General features: G+C 50.4%; 1 protein-coding gene across 1 annotated transcript in view; it reads left to right on the forward strand.

The window, feature by feature from the left end:
- Nucleotides 1-14,892, forward strand: part of DHX36 (DEAH-box helicase 36) — a 193,142-nt gene extending 178,250 nt beyond the window's left edge. Inside the window, exons 20-25 of the mRNA XM_075340720.1 lie at nucleotides 2,411-2,494; nucleotides 2,615-2,714; nucleotides 2,790-2,880; nucleotides 10,326-10,446; nucleotides 12,376-12,528; nucleotides 14,091-14,892. Of these exons, the coding sequence (XP_075196835.1) occupies nucleotides 2,411-2,494; nucleotides 2,615-2,714; nucleotides 2,790-2,880; nucleotides 10,326-10,446; nucleotides 12,376-12,528; nucleotides 14,091-14,273 (732 nt within the window). The 3' untranslated portion in view covers nucleotides 14,274-14,892. The remainder of the gene's footprint in view (nucleotides 1-2,410; nucleotides 2,495-2,614; nucleotides 2,715-2,789; nucleotides 2,881-10,325; nucleotides 10,447-12,375; nucleotides 12,529-14,090) is intronic.
- The last annotated feature ends 7,405 nt before the right edge of the window (nucleotides 14,893-22,297 follow it).

Raw genomic sequence — 22,297 nt, forward strand, 5'->3', positions numbered from 1 at the left:
CCTGACTGTGTGGCCATTGAGTCCTGGATCCTAGCGGCCTCAGGTTTATCTCATGAAGTTGTTGCCACAATGAGACAGGCTAGAAAACCATCCTCAGCTAAGATCTATCACAGGACGTGGAAGATATTCTTAGCGTGGTGCTTGGCTCAAGGGTTTTCTCCCTGGCCATTTGCATTGCCAATTTTTCTTTCCTTCCTGCAGTCTGGGTTGGAAAAAGGTTTGTCGCTTAGCTCTCTTAAGGGTCAAGTCTCCGCGCTATCCGTATTCTTTCAGAAGCGCTTGGCACGGCTTTCTAAAGTACGCACGTTTCTCCAAGGAGTTTGTCATATCGTTCCTCCTTACAGACGGCCATTGGAACCCTGGGATCTGAACAAGGTTCTCATTGCTCTCCAGAAGCCGCCTTTCGAGCCTTTGAAAGAGGTTTCCCTTTCTCGGCTTTCACAAAAGGTAGTTTTTCTTGTGGCGGTCACGTCTCTTCGAAGAGTGTCCGAGCTAGCGGCGTTATCTTGCAAATCTCCCTTCCTGGTGTTTCACCAAGACAAGGTAGTACTGCGTCCAATTCCAGAGTTTTCTCCCAAGGTGGTTTCTTCCTTTCATCTCAATCAGGATATCACTTTGCCATCTTTGTGTCCGCATCCAGTTCACCAATTTGAAAAGGGTTTACATCTGTTGGACCTGGTGAGAGCACTCAGGATTTACATTTCTCGCACGGCGTCTCTACGCCGTTCTGATGCGCTCTTTGTCCTAGTCGCTGGTCAGCATAAGGGATCGCAAGCTTCCAAATCCACCCTGGCGCGGTGGATCAAGGAACCAATTCTTCACACATACCGTTCTGCTGGGCTTCCGATTCCATCTGGACGGAAGGCCCATTCTACCAGAGCCGTGGGTGCGTCCTGGGCATTGCGGCATCAGGCTACGGCTCAGCAAGTGTGCCAGGCGGCTACCTGGTCGAGTCTGCACACGTTTACCAAACACTATCAAGTGCATACCTACGCTTCGGCAGATGCCAGCCTAGGTAGACAGGTCCTTCAGGCGGCGGTGGCCCACCTGTAGGAAGAGGCTGTCTGACAGCCCGTTCATGTGGTATCTTTTTACCCACCCAGGGACTGCTTTTGGACGTCCCACTGTCTGGGTCTCCCAATTAGGAGCGAAAAAGAAGAAGGGAATTTTGTTTACTTACCGTAAATTCCTTTTCTTCTAGCTCCAATTGGGAGACCCAGCACCCGCCCTATTTGTTCTTAGGGTTTCGTTTTTTCGGGTGCACATGTTGTTCATGTTGTTTCTTAAGCTCTCCGATCTTGTTATCGGATTGAATTTGTTTTTGAAACTGTTATTGGCTTTCCTCCTTCTTGCTTTGGTACTAAAACTGAGGAATCCGTACTCCTACGGGAGGGTGTATAGCCAGAAGGGGAGGGGCCTTACACTTTTAAGTGTAGTTCTTTGTGCGGCCTCCAGAGGCAGTAGCTATACACCCACTGTCTGGGTCTCCCAATTGGAGCTAGAAGAAAAGGAATTTACGGTAAGTAAACAAAATTCCCTTCTTTGTGCTAACCACAGGGCGGCGCAAGGGTCTCTCTGCTTCTAAGCCGACTTTGGCCCGTTGGATTAGATCGACCATTTCGGACGCCTACCAGAGTACTCAGGTGCCTCCCCCGCCGGGGATCAAAGCACACTCGACCAGAGCTGTCGGTGCCTCTTGGGCTTTTAGGCACCAGGCTACGGCTCAACAAGTCTGTCAGGCTGCCACTTGGACTAGCCTGCATACCTTTTCGAAGCACTACCAAGTGCATGCTCATGCTTCGGCAGATGCGAGCTTGGGCAGACGCATCCTTCAGGCGGCTGTCGCCCACTTGTGAAGTTAGGCTCCGCCTACTTCTTAGTTTTTTCTGTTTATTCCCACCCAGGGACAGCTTTGGAACGTCCCATGGTCTGGGTCTCCCAAAGGAACGATAAAGAAAAAGAGAATTTTGTTACTTACCGTAAATTATTTTTATTATAGTTCCGTATTGGGAGACCCAGCACCCTCCCTGTTGCCTGTTGGCAATTTTCTTGTTCCGTGTGTTATCACCGGCTGTTGTCGTGGACAGAGTCTCCGGTTGTTCCGGTTCTTACTCGGTTCTACTTGTGGGTGGCTATTCTCCTTCATCTTTTGCACTAAACTGGCTAGGACTGGCTACCAGGGGGTGTATAAGCTCAGAGGGAGGAGCTACACTTTTAAGTGTAGTACTTTGTGTGTCCTCCGGAGGCAGAAGCTAAACACCCATGGTCTGGGTCTCCCAATACGGAACTATAAGAAAAAGAATTTACGGTAAGTAACAAAATTCTCTTTTTTTTCTTGAACTCTGGTTTACTTGTCCCTTTCTGACATGGAGTTTCTATGTTTATATTGCATGCCATCCTCTTTTCTTAGGGTTGGGAGAAAGCGAAACATTGGGGTCCGAGAGCCGAGCGGGAGTACTGCTGGGAGTACTTCTTGTCTTCTAACACCCTGAAGGTAATTTTGGATCTCTATGTCCATGTGCCGGCTCTTGTTGATGGCACCCTGATATATCATACATGGCTACTATACCTAGCTGTATTTGTGGATTGCATTAAGAAACCCTTTGTTCCCCAGATGTTGGGAGACATGAAAGGACAGTTTGCGGAGCATCTGCTCGGAGCTGGGTTTGTAGGCAGCAGTTACTCAAAAGATCCGAAATCCAACATAAATTCAGGTAGAAGATGAACATTAGAATTACGTGGCCTATTCTGGGTCCATTTCTCTGTCACAAATTTTCTTCTTTCTCTAGATAACGAGAAGCTTATTAAGGCTGTGATTTGTGCTGGATTGTACCCAAAAGTGGCAAAGATTCGTGTTAGCCACAGAAGGAAAAGACCGGGGTAAGTAGTGACTATACAACGGTATAACTTCAAGGATATAAAGTAAATACTGAAAATATCACCCTCTTTGCTTGACCTTGTGTGTGCTGGTGTGGCACCTAGTTAGCTTCTTGTGGACAGTGAATCTGGTTGTTCTACAGATGATTTTGCCCACAAGTTCCTAAATGTCTCTGCAGAGTTTGCATCAGCATCTCCGCTACCACTGACCACATCTGAGGACGGCCGCAAAACTAGACATCCCTTGTGTATAAATGACAGTAATACAAAGGGGAACATTTTAGTTTTACCTTTGTACTATTATGAAATTGGAAAAATGTGAAAACACACTAATTATTCCTTTTCACTAGATTTCGCAACAAATACTAATAAAAAAATGGCACATAACTTGAGAAAAGATACCACATAATATGAGTTGTCTAGTTTCAGTAAACCTTACCACCTAGGCTCGTCTATGTTTTTAAGAAACAAACTGAGCTTTGCTTGCCCTCCCTAGGTCCAGCGGTCTCTGCTGTTCATCTGCAGCAGTGATGTCGGGTCTACAGCGTCAGTTGGCTTTGCCGATGTGGACAGGATCAGTCACTGATCTCAGTGATTTGGCTGCCACACTGTCCACGTGACTTCACCACTGCAGCCAAACCGAGACTGGGGCAGCGGTGGAGACGCAGCAATTGACCCAAGGGGTCAACAAAAACCTAACTGATCCTGTTGGATAAAGTTTCCTAAAACTGGACAACCCCTTTTAAAGAACAGAATGAGGAAAAACACAATTGTGGCTTTTAAATTAAGCTGTATTTGTCTGGTCCTAATCGGGGAGTGAGCGTACTGCGCTTGTTACAGAAGGGGTTTCATCAGGACTATTCCTTACAAAAGAAGTCCACCCAGCGATCAGCACTAGAAACGCTCAGAATAAGTACGGCAAACCTTACATCAGAGAGAAGTCCACCAAATGGAAATGGACATTTTTCAAGAGAGAGAGAGAACTTTATTTAAAGGGGTGTTTCCATCTTCACAGGATGCGCCTTGAAGGTCGAAGACACGCGGCTTAAAAATCTATCTTGAGTTGTGTTGCTGTCAGTGGAGATGTGGTCAGGATCTCCTTACAAGAAAGCGGCTGTCTCCATCCATTTGTATTGGGATTCTAAGCAAACTTTCCTCTGATGGCGGCGCATGTCAGGGCCCCATACTGGAAACAGCCGGAGGTTGTACTGGTGGGGCCTGTATTTATCTTATAGTTATGTAGGAGGTGGCATAAAGAACAGAGGAGATGTGGTAGGGTACTTTTTTTTTTTTTTTTTTTTTTTACTCTTCGAATTTCCTTTTATATTGAATTTACTACATTGAAATGACTAATGTATGAGCAAGCTCAACAGAAGTCTGATTGTTCTTAGCAGTAAAGCTTCTCAGACAATAATTATGGGAATGGAAAAGTGGCCGATTAACTAAACTGATTTTTCTTCATCGTTCCTTATGGGAGACCCAGACCATGGGTGTATAGCTTCTGCCTCCGGAGGACACACAAAGTACTACACTAAAAAGTGTAGCTCCTCCCTCCTAGCATATTCACCCCCTGGATAACCAAATATAGCCAGTTCAATGCTTTGTGTTCAGGAGGCACACATCCACATTCATGCATTCTCATCTGATTTTCATTTTAAAGAGTTGGAAGAAAAGCGGGTCCAAGCTGGACCCCCGGCATGTCCCTTCTCACCCCACTGTGTCGGCGGTGTTAAGGTTGATTTCAAGGCTGGAGCCTTACATGCCGCGCTCCTTCACCATCCCTCGGGCTCTGGCTTGAAGTGGGAGCCAGCACGGTTCTCACTGCTTTGCAGGAGACCGGTCTCCATCCGCAGCCCTTTCAGGACCCTGCCGGACGGAGCACTCATCCCTCAGGGACCTGGCCCTGCGTCTCACAAGCTAAGTATTGAGACGTTATTGTCAGGGGGGTCCCTTGTACTTTAATGTTGGGGAGAGTGTGTTTTGTAACCTTTGTGACATTTCCGGCCGGTTCTCCGGTTTTCACCAGAGAACCGCGCCGAGGGTGCCTGAGCGCCGGCCGCATTGTAAAATGTCAGTCATGCAGAGGGACAGTGCGGCGCCGCCCACCGGCCGTTCAGCACAGGGGAGGACACTCCTCTCTGAGGAGAGGTTCCCCTCCCCTGTATATCCCCTTGGCCCTCCGGTTCCCGCTCTTGGACTAGGCCCCGCCCCCCCCTCCTCACTCCGGCGCCATTTTATCAGCGTTCACACACTGATTGGCGCTGGCTGCTGCATCTCTGCAACCTGTCTGGGGGTCCGAGCTGTGGAATCCGGAGGGCACACAAAACGGTCTGGTAAGCCACAACCTCTGGTTTGTGGACTTTCTTATACACTCTCTGGGGGTCATTCTGAAGGAGTGTATTCTTTACTGCAGAGCCTCCACCTCAGCAGCATGTCTCACACTAGGAGCAAGGCTGCAAGGCTGTACTCAATATGCACTGCATGTAAGCTCGTACTGCCTGAACCGAGCACATATCCACATTGTGATGCCTGCTCTAACATGGTGGTGCCTCAGCCTGGAGTCTCCCCAGTGGTCCCTCCGGCTGCTCCGGCCCCGGTGGCTGAACCCCCGGCTTGGGTAGAATTGTTTTCTAAGTCTATCTCCCAGTCCTTCGCCGACTCCATGGGACAGCTGTCCCGGACTCTGCTGACCATGCATCAGCCCCCTTCTCAGGGCGCTTCTGCTGCTTCGGCTCGCTCTGCAGAGCTCACAGAGGATTCTTCATCTGCGCCCAGACCCCGTCCTCCTAAGAGGAGACGCAGGGATCCCTCTCCTTCCTCGTCCCGCGGCTCCGATTCACGAGCCGACCCGCAGGACGAGGAGGATATCTTTTCTGGGGGCTCGGACGCTACCTCCATGTGCCCCATTGATCTGACCGAGGGTGATGCAGATGTGAGTGATTTGATTGCGTCCATTAATTCTGTACTTGACCTCAATCCGCCAGTATCAGAGGAGCAACCCTCTCTGGCAGAAAAGCACCAGTTTTCCTTGCCTAAGAGAACAAGGAGTGTGTTCTTTAACCACTCCAGTTTTCAAGCCACTGTGTCCAAGCCCAGAGCCTGTCCTGACAAACGCTTCACAAAGCTTGGTTCTGATGACCGTTATCCTTTTCCACCTGAGGTGGTCAAGGAGTGGGCTCACTCACCAAAGGTAGACCCTCCGGTGTCTAGACTCTCAGCCCGGACAGTTGTATCGGTGGCTGATGGCACCTCACTTAAGGATCCCACTGACCGCCAGGTTGACCTCCTGGCCAAGTCTGTCTATGAGGCGGCAGGGGCCTCGTTCTCCCCATCCTTTGCAGCAGTGTGGGCTCTCAAAGCCATCTCTGCTTCCCTAGAGGAGGAGACGGTCTTTGTCTCTGAAACGCGTAGGAATGCTGTAAATAAAAGAGAAATTTTCACATCATTTCAACTTCAGTGGTTTTTAAGCGCGGCATATACCCGTGGTTCCCTCTCTATATTTAATCAACTCCCTAGAGGAGATGCATTCCCTCACTAGGGACTCTATGCCTGAATTGGTTGCCTTAACTTCCCAGGCTTCAGCCTTTTCAGCCTACGCCATGTCTGCCATGCTGGAGGCCTCTCACCGCACTGCGGTGGCCTCCGCTAATTCCCTCGCTATCCGCAGGATCTTGTGGCTTCAACAGTGGAGGGCAGATGCTTCCTCAAAGAAGTACCTTGCTGGGCTCCCATTTGCTGGGTCCAGGCTGTTCGGTGAACAACTGGATGAAATAATTAAGGAGGCTACTGGCGGGAAGAGTACTTCCTTGCCACAGACTAAAACCAGGAAACCTGTCCAGGGCAGGAACCAGTCGAGGTTTCGTTCCTTTCGTTCCTCTAACTGGTCATCCTCTAAGCCCTCGGCCTCGTCCACTAACTCAGCCAAGGACCAGAAGCCCTCCTGGCGCAAGAAGCCGCGTCCACAAAACTCCGCAGGAGCTGCTGCCACCAAGGCAGCCTCCTCTTGACTATCTGGCCGCGCCAGCAACGTCCTTGGTCGGTGGCAGGCTCTCCCACTTTGGCGACGTGTGGTTTCAACACGTCTCCGATCAGTGGGTGCGGGATATCATCTCCCACGGCTACAGGATAGAGTTCTCTTCCAGCCCGCCAAACAGATTTTTTCTCTCAACTCCCCCCTGCTCCAAGGCCGCCGCCTTCTCTCAGGCCGTGGCATCCTTGCAGGCCAGCGGAGTGATTGTACCGGTTCCCGCCAGGGAACGGTTCAGAGGTTTTTACTCAAATCTCTTCCTGGTCCCCAAAAAGGACGGTTCCTTCCGGCCCATCCTGGATCTCAAGCTTCTCAACAAGCATGTTCAGGTGCGGCACTTTCGCATGGAGTCTCTGCGATCAGTCATTGCTTCAATGACCCAAGGAGATTTCCTAGCATCCATCGACATCAGAGATGCCTATCTGCATGTGCCAATTGCAGTTTCACACCAGCGTTGGCTACGTTTTGCAATCGGAGAGGAACATTTCCAATTCGTGGCTCTCCCCTTCGGGTTAGCCACGGCCCCTCGAGTATTTACCAAGGTCATGGCAGCAGTGGTTGCGGTTCTGCACCTCCAGGGGTTGGCAGTGATTCCTTACCTGGACGACCTTCTTGTCAAGGCTTCATCCAGCGCAGACTGTCAGCGGAGTGTCTCGCTCACTCTCGCCACTCTTGTTCAATTCGGGTGGCTTGTCAATCTGCCCAAGTCCACTCTGACCCCGACCCAAAAACTCACGTACCTAGGGATGCAATTCGAGACTCTGCCGGCACTTGTCAAGCTGCCCTTAGTCAAACAGCAGTCCCTCCATCTGGCGGTGCGCTCTCTGTTGAGGCCCCGCCGTCATTCCATCAGGCACCTCATGCAGGTGCTGGGTCAGATGGTGGCGTCAATGGAAGCGGTTCCCTTTGCCCAGTTCCATCTGCGTCGTCTGCAGCTGGACATTCTCCGCTGTTGGGACAAGCGGACTTCTTCCTTGCACAGGTTGGTGGCTCTGTCACCACAGACCAGGAGCTCTCTTCAGTGGTGGCTTCGGCCCCTCTCTCTGTCTCAGGGACGCTCCTTCCTGGCCCCGTCCTGGGTGATCCTCACCACGGATGCCAGTCTATCCGGCTGGGGAGCAGTATTTCTCCACCACCGAGCACAGGGCACTTGGACTCCGTCCAAATCAGCCCTCTCGATCAATGTGCTGGAAATCAGAACTGTGCTCTTAGCTCTCGTAGCCTTTCACCACCTGTTGGCGGGCAAGCACATTCGAGTCCAGTCGGACAACGCGACAGCAGTTGCCTACATCAATCACCAGGGCAGGACTCGCAGCCGCCTGGCAATGTTGGAGGTTCAACGCATCCTTCAGTGGACGGAGGACTCCAAGTCCACCATATCCGCAGTCCACATCCCAGGCGTAGAAAACTGGGAGGCAGATTATCTCAGCCGTCAAACCGTGGACAACGGCGAGTGGGCTCTGCATCCGGCAGTGTTCCGGTCGATCTGCCGCAAGTGGGGCACTCCGGAAGTGGATCTAATGGCATCCCGGCACAACAACAAGGTCCCGGTTTACGTGGCTCGCTCCCACGATCCTCAGGCCTTTGCAGCGGACACGCTGGTTCAGGATTGGTCCCAGTTCCGTCTGTCTTACGTGTTTCCCCCTCTAGTTCTCTTGCCCAGAGTCCTGCGCAAGATCAGAATGGAGGGCCGTTGGGTCATACTCATTGCTCCAGACTGGCCCAGGCGAGCTTGGTACCCAGACCTGCTCCGTCTGTCCGTAGAGGTGCCGTGGCATCTCCCGGACCGCCCAGACCTTCTCTCACAAGGTCCGTTTTTCCGCCAGAATTCTGCGGCTCTCAGATTGACGGCGTGGCTCTTGAGTCCTGGATCCTGACGGCTTCCGGCATTCCTCCCGAAGTCATCTCCACTATGACTCTGGCTCGGAAGTCTTCCTCGGCCAAAATTTACCACAGGACTTGGAGAATTTTCCTGTCCTGGTGTCGTTCTTCCGGCCATGCCCCTTGGCCTTTTTCCCTGCTGACCCTTCTGTCCTTCCTGCAGTCTGGTCTGCAGCTAGGACTATCCCTCAATTCCCTCAAGGGACAGGTCTCGGCTCTGTCAGTGTTGTTCCAGCGGCGTATCGCCCGGCTGGCTCAGGTGCGCACCTTCATGCAGGGCGCATCTCACATTATTCCGCCTTACCGGCGGCCTCTGGATCCCTGGGACCTTAATCTGGTCCTCACGGCCTTACAGAAACCCCCTTTTGAGCCTCTTAGGGAGGTTTCTTTGTCTCGTCTTTCACAGAAAGTGGTCTTTCTAGTGGCCATAACTTCCCTCAGGAGAGTCTCTGATTTGGCTGCGCTCTCCTCGGAGTCACCTTTTTTGTTTTTTTACCAAGACAAGGTGGTTCTTCGTCCGTCTCCGGACTTTCTTCCTAAGGGGGTATCTCCTTTCCACCTTAACCAGGATATTTCCCTGCCTTCCTTTTGTCCGGCTCCTGTTCATCGCTTTGAAAAAGCGTTGCATACTCTGGATCTGGTGCGGGCGCTCCGGATCTATGTGTCTCGCACCGCTGCTCTTAGGCGGTGCACCTCTCTCTTTGTGCTGACCACTGGTCAGCGTAAGGGCCTCTCGGCTTCTAAGCCGACCCTAGCTCGCTGGATTAGGTCGGCCATTTCCGATGCCTACCAGTGTACTCAAGTGCCTCCCCCGCCGGGGATCAAGGCACACTCGACCAGAGCTGTCGGTGCCTCTTGGGCTTTCAGGCACCAGGCTACGGCTCAGCAGGTCTGTCAGGCTGCCACTTGGTCCAGTCTGCATACCTTTTCGAAGCACTACCAAGTGCATGCTCATGCTTCGACAGATGCGAGCTTGGGCAGACGCATCCTTCAGGCGGCTGTCGCCCATTTGTGAAGTTAGGTTTCGCCTACTTCTCAGTTTTCTGTTTATTCCCACCCATGGACTGCTTTGAGACGTCCCATGGTCTGGGTCTCCCATAAGAAACGATGAAGAAAAAGAGAATTTTGTTTACTTACCGTAAATTCTTTTTCTTATAGTTCCGACATGGGAGACCCAGCACCCTCCCTGTTGCCTGTTGGCAGTTTTCTTGTTCCGTGTGTTTTCACCGGCTGTTGTAGTAGAAAGAGGTTCCGGTTGTTCCGGGTTTTGCTCTATCTCTACTTGTGGGTGGATGTCCTCCTTCAGCTTTTGCACTAAACTGGCTATATTTGGTTATCCAGGGGGTGTATATGCTAGGAGGGAGGAGCTACACTTTTTAGTGTAGTACTTTGTGTGTCCTCCGGAGGCAGAAGCTATACACCCATGGTCTGGGTCTCCCATGTCGGAACTATAAGAAAAAGAATTTACGGTAAGTAAACAAAATTCTCTTTATTTCCATAGTAAAATATCATTTTCCAAATATACTGTGACTTTCTGTAGGGTAAAGATCTCAACAAAAGCAGACGGCGGCGTCAACATCCACCCCAAATCTGTCAACGTAGAAGAAAGGGAATTCCACCACAACTGGCTGGTCTATCACCTGAAAATGAAAACTAGCAGTGTAAGTCTCATCCTCCGAGGTACTGCACAGAGTGGAACAATAGTATACTGTGGTGGAGATATGGAGCTGAGCTTCTGTACAGGTGTAGCAGAGCTGATTGTGCCTTCTAATTACTTCCTTAGTGCACCTTAAGGTAATGTAGTGGTCTTAGTGGGTGTGCTGTGGGAAGCTTTAGTGTAATTGGCTTTGCTACAGTCCTCACGTTTGATCGAATGTCATAGGTAAGATTAGAGATTTGTGGGGTCACTATTCCTTAGTTTTAGTAATTGTAGGTGGTGTATTCTAACTAATCCCTGCACCACTTTTAGCACACGGGCATACTTTACAGCGCAGGGCTCCGACCTGTGTCAGCCCGCCATAGACTGGTTCACAGAACATGACTGGAGTTGTAGTTTATTCATGTTAGAGACTTTATACAGAGTAGTTGGTAGGGCCATGCTGCCTGCTAACATGTGATGAATTGGATTAGGGGACATGTCCTCCTACAACAGCTTGTAGAAGAGAAAAGAGCAACAAACGCACATAGGGCGATAGTGCAGGGCATCTCACAGCCTCGTTATATGCCCATAGAGGATACAGCTACTGCAGTCCCAGCCGCTGATAGAAGAAACTCTTCAGCTATAACTATATTGAGGAGGAAAAGGTGATGGAATGATTTCTGGTTGATCGCGTTGCAGCAGGAAAAGTAGTTATTCCATGCTGTGGTAGTATGTAATAGCAGCTTTATTAAGTCATCTCTTCAGGAAATCTTACAGCCTGCAATGACCCCGCTGCCACCTCACCACCACCGGAGCTGCCACAGCTCCCCAACTTACTGTTTCCTCCCCATTACCCTGTAGACATTAAGATGCCAAGGACAGGGCCCTCTCCCCTCTATACCAGTCTGTCATTATCAGTTCATTAATTATATTTTGTATGTAACCCCTTTATGCGCTGCACCATAAAATTAATAATGCTCTATAAATAAATAATAATGTCGACCTGCTAGAAAATCTGTCCACAGGCTGTAATTCCCATAACCATGGTGTGGCCATACAGACATCGGACTAGGGCATAGTATTGTGAAATCCTGTTTCTTTAAAGAGGACCCATCCCCAATCTAAGCTGACCCTTTTATCTAATAAATGAGTGAGCTGCCCTAAACTGGGGATTTGTCTTTGTATATGTTATTGTCCATAGTGTGCAGAAGACCCCCTAATGTCCACTGAAAGTGCCCGAATTTTTAGCAAAAGTCAGGCCTGAACATTAGTGTTGTGGTAATAGTCCACTCCTTTTACAGTGAAAGCTCGAGACCTCATGTGTTATTGTGTGAATTTGCACTAATCCAGTGCTGCATTGTGAGTGATCGGTAATATCCGCATAATACAGGATGCAGCATCGCTAGGTTAGTGCAGGGAGATATTGAAAGCTTTCATTGTGAGTGGGGCTGCAGAAGGACACAAATCAGTCCTGTCCCTCTAGAGCCTTAGGATCCCTTCTGAGTACTTTTGAAAACTGCTGGGACTTCTGATCACCTAGTCCCTGCGCTTATTATATCATAATGGATCTTTAGAAATACTTTTTCTAAAGATCCCTTTATCTATGCTAGTGTATACAGGGACGATTAGGCAGGGATTAGCAATATATACCCAGAACGGCTCGTGGTTCTGTGTGCATATTGCACCTGACCGGTTCCCTTTGAGTTCCATTATACTCAGTACTCCAGTTGAGCCCATCCGACCTGCTCATTTTGAGTACCTAGGGTTTGCTCATCACTTGTGGGCAGTCCCAGATCGGTGATGGGCGTGCAATCAGATTTTTGGCACAATATCATCAGTTTTATAATGTGTTAAGTCAGGAGAAGTAAGAATACACACACCTTTGCACAGTATAGTAGGAGATGGCTTTCTAACTCTTTTCCTTCACTTACTGTTTCTAACCCCTGTATAGATTTACCTATATGACTGCACCGAGGTCTCTCCATATTCGCTGCTTTTCTTTGGAGGGGATATTTCCATTCAGAAGGACCAGGACCAGGACACTATTGCAGTTGATGAATGGATTGTCTTCCAGTCGCCCTCTCGGATTGCTAATTTAGTTAAGGTGATTAAAAAAAACAAAACACTACTATATATATTATACCATACCCACTATTTCCATATCCAGTACTTTGTTTAGTTTGGGAACTCAATGCGGATATTATGTTATAATATTGAAGACTATTTATCCATGATTTCATCTTTGTAATGTTAAAGGTAGACATTAGTCCATCAGGTTCAGCTAATAACCATCAGGCATATACTAATTGCCCCATATTAAAGGGAAAATTTCTTCCCTACTCCACATATGGCTGTCAGGCTAGCTTCCTGGATCCGCGTCCCATCACAGAATCTAGTGCACGTAACCAGTAATGTTATATTTATCAAAAAAGGCATCCAGGCCTCCTTGTACTTGTTTAGTGAATCAATTCTTACAATTTGTTCATTTAGCTATATTTGATGAAACTCTACTACTCCAGGAACATAAGGAAAATTCAGCTTTTAGCTGGTCCAATGTTAATGTCATTGTCTTCTACTGTCCACAGATGAAGCTTTGCCAACATTGCAGCCTATAGATAAGATCCTACAAGTGCAGTGGTAAACTGTTCTGTGGTTTCCCATGCTGCCCTGCTAGGTGGTCTGAAAGACATGGAAAACGTCAGCAGCACTATCAGAGGCATTAGTACAAAACAGTAGGAGAACTCAAATTCCCACAACTAAAGGCCCTCTGTCAGCACAAAATGACTGCTCAAACAAAGTACAGGCGCTCGGGGCATTAGGACGTACTCTGACCTTTCAGTTAACCTTCCCATCCGCTTCTTTTTCATCTATCTAAACCCTTCTCTGATTCTATGAAGCTGGAGCTGCAAATCAAAGATGGACGATAGAGGGGAAACAAGTGGGTGGGAAGGTGCACTGAAATGATTAGTCCCGCCCTGATGCACCGAGCGCCTGCACTTGGTTTGAGCAGTCATTCTGTGCTGACAAGAGTCCCATTAAAGTAAGACCTGTGTAAAAAATGTCGCTATCCACGAGTGTAGGCCAACTAGGAATTTTTTTTTTGGGTTTTCTCCAGGTTCCAGAGTGTTAAACTTTTCCTATCCAATAAAATTTCCTGTTCTGCCAATTGGAATCCTATTATAATTGGGAAATTAATTTTGCAATATGATTGATTTCCTGTTTATTTATTTTACAAAATTCAATTCATTCACATGTGAATGATAAACAAGGCAGTGGCCCGACAAAGGAGCGTAACGGAATTTTTGGAATGTCCCTCCTGGAGGGACTTAGGATAGGAAAAGGTTAGGGGAAAAAAAAAAAACCAAACTGCGCATCACTCCAGGTCTCCTCAACTGCTCCTAGGATTTGTTATTGATGGGCAAGTGCCGCAGAGGTCACAAATAGGCTTCAGTGCTGGTGACGTGATGTCGGCGCTGCAGACAATAACGGACACTGGCAGCAAAAGCGGAGACTGACTGCTGGACCCAAGGCTGGAGAGTGAAGCAAGTCTATTTTTATTTAATTTTGAGTAAGGGGTTTTCAGGTTCACAAACCCTCCCCTCAATCTATCATTTGTCTGTCGGTAACATAATGATTGTAACTAGTGGATCATCATTACTATTGTAGGATTTGAAGACTGAGTTGGATTCACTTTTAAAGGAGAAGATAGAAACCCCTCAGCCTGTAGATTGGAACGATACCAGCTCCAGAGACTGTGCCGTGCTGTCAGCCATCATTGATCTGATTACCACACAGGAGAGTGGGCAAGCCAAGGACTTTGATCCTTCGATTCCAGGGCGCCTATTGTAGGTGTGGTGCCCTCTATTCTGCTGTACATAAACATGGCCGTGTATGCCTCGTCTTCATTTTTTTGTGTACATGAGACTATTCATTTCTCGCTGGTCGGTCTGGGCTGTTCCAGGCCTGGCCACTGTTACTTTGGGATGGAAAAGTTTTTAGACAATTCCAACAAGAATTGAGCAGATGTTTGTTGTTTTTACTGTTGTTTCTTTGTTGTTATATAGATTGTGATGCTTTTACAGCATTATGGCACTGGTCCTCTATATCTGCAAGGTCAGGTATCTGAGCCAGTGTATTATTTATGTTCCTGTGAAATGTTTTGCCTGTTCTGATGCCTGGCGCGTATTCCATATCACTAAATAACAAGTTAACCCATTAGGGTACCTTTTCCTTACTAATGCACACATTTCAGACCATAGGAATGCTTTGGTGACATATTGGACCTCAGACTACTTACGATTTCCTAAATAGAACAGCTCTATAGGGACTTGATATCCTTTGGGACGATGCTGAGATTTCACTAATGTGGTCTTGTGCATCTGTGGCCTAAAAAATAATTTTGACTTTATTTGCTCTTTAAAAAAAAAAAAAAAAAAAAAAAAGTGCATAAGTTTTATTTTACAAATAACTAACAGAATGCATGTAACCTCTGACCTTTCTATATAATTCTCCTTCAAAAGTGCTGGCTGGTAATTTTCCACCCTAGAACCTTGTAAAGGTCCATTTACACTGCGATGAGCAGCATTAATTAATCACCATCTTTCAGCATGATCAATTTACACATCATTTGGAAGCCGCTCACCGGCCACACGGGGAATTATTCTTCACCGGTCACCAAATTGTGCTCAGATTTCCAGCAGATTTTACCCTTTGCATTGCGGAGGGTGAAATCCGCGTGAAAATCTGGTATAAATTGATACTGTGGATGTGAAATCCTCAGCGCTGGTCAATTTATGCTGCAGATTTTCATTACAGTATGAGTGAGACTGTTGGGTCCTGTCCAATGCAGCAGATTCTCCATCTGGAAAGTGAGTGTGTCCACACACATCAGAAATGCAGAAAAGTCCTTCTGCAGGCGTCCTATTTGCTTACTTTGGCTGATAGAACAAAAGAGAGATGAAATAAATGTTTTGCATATTAAATTAGATCCACAATGGAAGAGTTGCCCAAATCTGCCCTCTTAATATATTATATACCGAGCTTGCACTATATTACCGTAGTTGGGTGTTTACGCTACTTCCACCAGTGGGTAGATATGCCGCCCTTGCTCTATCATTTAAGATATAGAAGAGCATCCTGAGGGTGCTTGTAAGATGTTAAATGTTTTAGTTTACCTAGTGGATATAATAAGGGTGTATCTCACTAAAGAGATTGAGAACGTCACTGACAGATGACATTCCTTCATTGTCTGCTTGGGGTTGATTGGTAGAATATGGTGTGGTGCTGTGAAAGCGCTGTGCCACTTCAGCTCTACTTGGCCCAAACAAGAGGCTTCTGCCAGTGTCACTTAGTGGCCAGTCATATAACCCCTCTTTAGGAAGACAAGAAAAAAAATAAACCCACTTATCTAGTGCTACTGCCACACTGTTCTAGTGCTAGTTTAAGCAGTGACACCACACCTTTAATTTTTATGAATTTTAATTCCTTTTCAGGTAGGTGGTATTTCAGGATTACCACAAATCTCCCAAAAGATGGCTGAGAAGAGTGCAGCTCAAGAGATGAGTGCACAGACAGATTAGAGTACGGCTTCCCACCAAACTGTACTCCCCTCTGAACACTTCAGTTGTCTTTTGGAAGATAAGTGGGGTTCTGGGTCTGGAGATTCCCCCCAATCTGCAGGCAATTAAGGTACATGAATATAAAAACTGACAAATGTTTAGGAAGTCTTTAAGAAAAGCAGCACATAGCTTGTTACTGCCCTATTAGATGCTGAGGAGGTGCAGGAAGGGTGAAGTCCAAAACTTGTGATATTCTTAAAAGGTTACTGCAGATGTTCCACGTCAAGATATTTTGGCATCTGGATACAATAAAGACATATTTTCTGATTGATGTCTGCTTTGTCCTTTTCCAGTGAATGCTGACACAGCTTTTACACTGTTCCAAATTATTATGCAAACATTTTTTCTCTATCGTTTCATTGGGGGACACAGGACCATGGGTTATGCTGCTGTCACTAGGAGGCTGACACTAAGTAAACATAAAAAAGTTAGCTCCTCCCTAGCAGCATACACCCCGAGCCGGAGGCGGGCTCAGATCAGTTTTAGCTTAGTGTCGTAGGAGGCTGATGTGGGCCGTCTCGGCCCCCCTCAGCCATGTATGTTTTTGCGCTTTTTTATTTTATTTCGGCGCCGCTCATCGCTCTCATACCTGTGGTCTTCTTTTCTGCAGGTATTCGCTTCACTCATTCTCCGCAGCCCCGTGGGTACCGCTCCCCAGGGTCGCAGGGGCTTGAGACTTCGGGGCCCTCTCCCCCGCCCGTCCCCGTGGTACCACTCCCGGGGGTGCGCGTGTGGGCAGGTTGTTTTGTGGGCACCCCTGATTCGCCCTGAGGTATCACCCCAAAGGGCGTACAGGGGAGTACAGCAGGGATGGAACCTCAGCAGCGTTTGTGATAGATGGGGCCCTGTCACGCTGCCTTCTCCTGATAGGGGGCTGTCTACCCCCATCATGATGCCTACTACCCTGCCTTCAGCACGCTCTCCCCCGGAGCCTTCCTGGACGAGCAGCGCTGTTCACAGGCAGGGCCAGGGAGCTCTGCCTGCACCGCATCCATCGCTGAGCCGGCGCCGCCGATTGCAGGTAGGATCCGACTTCCCTGCTCTTTCCCCCGGCCCCCTCCATAAATTTAGTCCCCGGCTTCGGCCTAGTCGCTCCTGCGTCCTAGCCACGCCCCCGCTGCATGCTATTGGCCGCCGGTCGTCTCCCTCTGTACCTCCCACTGCTCTGCCTCCTGGCAGATGGTGGGGGCTGTGAATCCTCCAGACTTTTCGCGCCGGAATCCTGCTCCTCCCCCAGCCTCCTCCAGCGTCCCCTCTCCATTTTAGCCTGCCTCTGGTCCCCTGAGGCTGCAGCACGCCGGCGTTCTGAGTTTTCTGGCCAGCTCATTCCTGTACTCCACTTCTGGACTGGTGGGCAGCACGCAGGACCTGGGTAAGCTCTGCTCCTAAGGAGTAGCCCTCACTAGGTAGCATTCTCTGAGTTTAGGGACGAGTTAACCCTCTCCTGTCTCCTTCCTAGCAGCCACCAGGGAGAGTACCTGTGTGCACCATGCCTAAGGCTAAGCCCACCCAATCCAATCAGGCCCCCTTTGCACTATTTTTTGCATGCTCCTCCTGCAGCTCCAAATTTTCCCAGGGTCAGGACGCCCCACTATGCTCCGTCTGTTCTACAGACGCGCAGCCTCCGCAGGACTCCGCGGCCGACGCTTCTGATACCGCAGACGCCACAGCGCCATATGCTGCAGGGCCCTGCGTCCCGCCCCCCCCCGACTGGCTAGCGTCCCTGTCCCAGTCCGTAGATTCCCTCTCTGAGGCTTCTTGGACCATCGCGCAAGCTCTACGCCTGCTGCCGACGCTCGCCCAGATTCCCGCAGACCCGGCGCAATTGCCCCCGGAGCAGGTGAGCCCCGTTGCAGGGTCCTCCTCTGCTGCTCAGAAACGGACCCGCCGGGTCTCGTCCTCAGACTCTTCCCAGGTTTCATCTTCATCCCCAGGTCCAGACCGTCAGTCCTCCAGGGAGGCTTCTGACTGCTCCGAGGATGATTCCGATGCGGTACCCCTACAGGACTCAGAGCAGGCGGCCGATATTCGGCACATGGTAAATAGCCTGATAGAAGCAGTAAACCAGACCTTGAAGGTACAGGTGGACCCAGTCTCCTCCCAGAGCACCCAGGTCTCCTTTAAGCGGGTGAAGCGGGCCCAGAACACATTCAGCGGACATCCAGAATTCGCTGAGTTACTGCGCAGCCACAGGCAACAGCCGGACAGGGTATTTACCAGCGGTAAGTCCATCGATTTGCATTATCCCTTTCCTGAGGGTCTTCGAAAGGATTGGGCAGGTTCCCCTGTGGTTGACCCCCCAGTCTCCCGCCTGTCTTCTCACACAGTCCTTCCACTCACTAACGGTACGTCTCTCAAAGATCCTACGGACCGTACTGTTGACAGGTTGGCCCGTTCCGCCTTCGAGGCAGCGGGCTCATCCCTCTCTCCGGCCTTCGCCTCGGTTTGGGTGGCGAAGGCCCTGATGTCCTGGGCGGACACGCTACGCGGCGGTCTCCGCGCCATTCCTACCAATCCGGACCTGGTTCCCATCGCCTCGCAGATTTCCCTCGCGGGTGAGTACTTGCTCAATGCAGCCCTGGCGTCTGCAAGTTGCGCGACCCAGGCCGCCAGCAACAATGTGGCCATCCGTCGAGCCCTTTGGCTCCGCTCCTGGAACGCGGATGCGGCCTCTAAGAAGTCACTAACTTCCCTGCCCTTCCTAGGGGAGCGTCTCTTCGGAGATAGGCTGGACCAGCTGATCTCCGATGCAACGGGAGGAAAGAGTACATCTCTCCCCCAATTGCGCCCCAAGCGCTTCCAGAATCGGCGCTCCACCGCTCGTTTCCGGTCCTTTCGCAGCTTCAGCTCCAATCCCCAGCCGCGGAAAAGCCGCTCTCCTCCGAGAGACAGGAAGACCCCGTCATTCAAGACCAATCCCGCCTGGCGTTCACGCCCCCGCCAGTCCACGAGATCCTCTTCTGGTTACCGCCGTCGTTCCTCCAAGTGACTCGCGGTCGGCGCGCAACAGCGCCAGACTTGTGGGAGGGCGCCTGTCTCGTTTTCAGCATGTGTGGATCCCCCTGACCGCCGATGCCTGGGTCAGAGAGATCATCACATCAGGCTACAAAATAGAATTCGAGGCAAAGCCACCGAGACGTTTTTTCCTATCTCGCCCTCCCGAGTCTACCGCGGGGGCTCGCGCGTTCTTTCACTCCATAGACTCCCTCCTCCGAACCGGAGTCGTGGTACCAGTCCCTCCCGCAGAGCGTTTCAAGGGGTTCTATTCCAACCTTTTCGTGGTCCCCAAAAAGGACGGCTCTGTCCGTCCCGTCCTCGACCTAAAGCTTCTGAACAGGTCGGTGAGACCTCGGCCGTTTCGAATGGAGTCACTCCGGTCCGTCATCGCGTCCATGGAGGTAGGCGAATTCCTGGCATCGCTGGATATTCAAGACGCCTATCTTCACGTCCCGATAGCCACCTCTCACCAACAGTTCCTCCGTTTTGCGATAGCGGAAGATCACTTCCAGTTCACAGCTCTTCCCTTCGGCCTCGCATCCGCACCCAGGGTCTTTACGAAGATCATGGCTGCTGCCATGTCCGTCCTGCATGCCAGGGGTGTCATGGTCATCCCGTACTTGGACGATATGTTGATAAAGGGCTCTTCTTTCGAGGACTGTCGTCTCGGGGTTCAGGTCACGATCGACACCCTTTCACGGTTAGGGTGGCTGATAAATCGGAAGAAGTCCTCTCTGATCCCGGCCCGTCGGATCACCTTTTTAGGCATGGTATTCGATACCATCCAAGGGCGAGTTTTCCTCACACAGGAGAAGATCTCCTCCCTGCAACGAGGACTCCGCGCTCTTCGGCGTCAGCGCCAAGTGTCCATCAGGTTCGGCATGCGAGTCCTCGGTCGTATGGTGGCGGCGATGGAAGCGGTACCCTTTGCACAGTTCCATCTCCGGCCACTCCAGCTGGCCTTGCTGAAGAAGTGGGACAGATCTCCCTTTTCTCTGGACCGCAGGTTTCATCTTTCGCCGGAGACCCGCAACTCCCTCCGTTGGTGGCTCAATCAGCGCAACCTCGCATCAGGGAGGTCTTTCCTCCCGCTCCACTGGAAGATAGTGACCACCGACGCCAGTCTCCAGGGCTGGGGAGCAGTGTTTCGACATCACACAGCGCAGGGCCGATGGTCACCGAGAGAGAGTTGTCTCCAGATCAACATTTTGGAGATAAGAGCCATCCGGCTAGCCTTGCAGCAGTTTCGGCACCTAGTACAGGGTTGCCCGGTCAGGATCCAGTCGGACAATGCGACGGCGGTGGCGTACATCAACCACCAAGGCGGCACAAGAAGTGTCGGGGCGATGCGAGAAGTCAAGAAGATATTGCACTGGGCCGAGTGTCATCACTCCCTGATCTCAGCGGTACACATCCCAGGCGTGGACAATTGGGCGGCGGACTTCCTCAGCAGGGAAGGCCTCGCCTCCGGAGAATGGTCCCTCAACCGGGAAGTCTTCAACCAGATCTGCGACAGATGGGGAGTTCCGGACGTGGACCTAATGGCCTCCCGGTTCAACCGTCAAGTTCCGCACTTTGTAGCGCGGTGCCGCGACCGCTTGGCTTTAGGAGTCGACGCCCTCACCCTGTCATGGAGCCAGTTCAGTCTCCCGTACATCTTCCCTCCGCTCCCTCTAATTCCGAGGGTCCTCAAGAAGATCAAGGCGGAAGGGATACCGGTCATCCTAGTGGCTCCGGACTGGCCCAGGCGAGCATGGTTCGCGGAACTAACTCAGCTCCTCGCAGACGCTCCGTGGCGCCTTCCAGACCGTCCAGATCTCCTGCAGCAGGGGCCTCTCTTCCATCAGAACTCACAGGTCCTAAATTTGACGGCCTGGCCATTGAATCCTGGGTTCTAGCTAAGGCTGGTTTTTCCTCAAGAGTGATTCAGACAATGATTAGGGCCAGGAAGCCATCTTCATCAAAGATTTACCACCGCACGTGGAAAGTTTTCTTCAGGTGGTGTGAAGAGCAGAATATTTCTTCTCCTCTCGCCTTCTCCCTTCCTTCCCTGTTGGCATTCTTGCAGTCAGGTCTAGATGCGGGTCTCTCGCTCGCAACACTAAAGGGCCAGATATCGGCGTTATCAATCCTGTTTCAGAAGCCACTGGCCGCTCGTTCACAGGTTAAGACCTTCATCCAGGGAGTAGCCCACCTGGCACCGCCGTACCGTCGGCCTCTAGAACCGTGGGACCTTAATCTAGTCCTAGGGTCACTTCAGGGCTCCCCATTCGAGCCCTTGCGAGAATCTTCCCTGTCTCACCTGTCTTGGAAGGTGGTGTTTCTTGTTGCCATCACTTCTATTCGCAGGACGTCAGAGCTGGCAGCTCTCTCTTGTCGTTCCCCCTTTTTGATTTTTCACCAGGACAAAGCGGTTCTCCGTCCAGATCCCGCTTTTCTCCCAAAGGTGGTCTCCCCGTTCCATCTTAACGAGGAAATCATCCTTCCATCCTTCTGTCCTGGCCCCTCTCACAGCTTGGAGAGGTCCTTGCACACCCTGGACCTAGTGCGTGCACTTAGAATTTATGTCTCCAGGACCGCGCCGTTCCGTAAGTCAGATGGTCTGTTTGTTCTCCCTTCTGGTCCCAAGAAGGGTGAATCGGCATCCAAGGCCACAATTGCCAGATGGATCCGTTCCGCCATATCAGAGGCCTACCGGATTCGGGACAAGTCTCCGCCGCGGGGGGTAAAGGCGCACTCTACCCGCGCAGTGGGCGCCTCTTGGGCGATTAGGCATCAGGCGTCGGCCGACCAGGTCTGCAAGGCCGCCACCTGGTCTAGCCTGCACACCTTTACTAGGTTCTACCACGTTCACACCCAAGCATCGGCAGATGCTATTTTTGGGAGAAAGGTCTTGCAGGCAGCAGTTGCGCACCTGTAATAGGGTGGCAGCATTCAATTATAGTGCAAGCCCGCCGAGGGAGGTTGTTGTTGTCTGCCTCTGCGGGTTTTTCGGTATTCCCACCCAGGGACTGCTTTTGGACGTCCCATGGTCCTGTGTCCCCCAATGAAACGATAGAGAAAGTAGGATTTTTGTGTACTCACCGTAAAATCTCTTTCTCTGAGTCTTCATTGGGGGACACAGCACCCACCCTGCTTGGTTTTTTGGTTGATTCAATTGCATTTGCCTGCTATTTTTTCAGTGGTCTTATGTTCATAGACCTCTTGTTTGCACGGCTGCATTGTTTTAGTTACAACTTGTGTTTTATGTATGGTGAT

Source organism: Anomaloglossus baeobatrachus, chromosome 3 (assembly GCF_048569485.1).
Source record: "Anomaloglossus baeobatrachus isolate aAnoBae1 chromosome 3, aAnoBae1.hap1, whole genome shotgun sequence".
Classification (NCBI taxonomy): Eukaryota; Metazoa; Chordata; class Amphibia; order Anura; family Aromobatidae; genus Anomaloglossus; species Anomaloglossus baeobatrachus.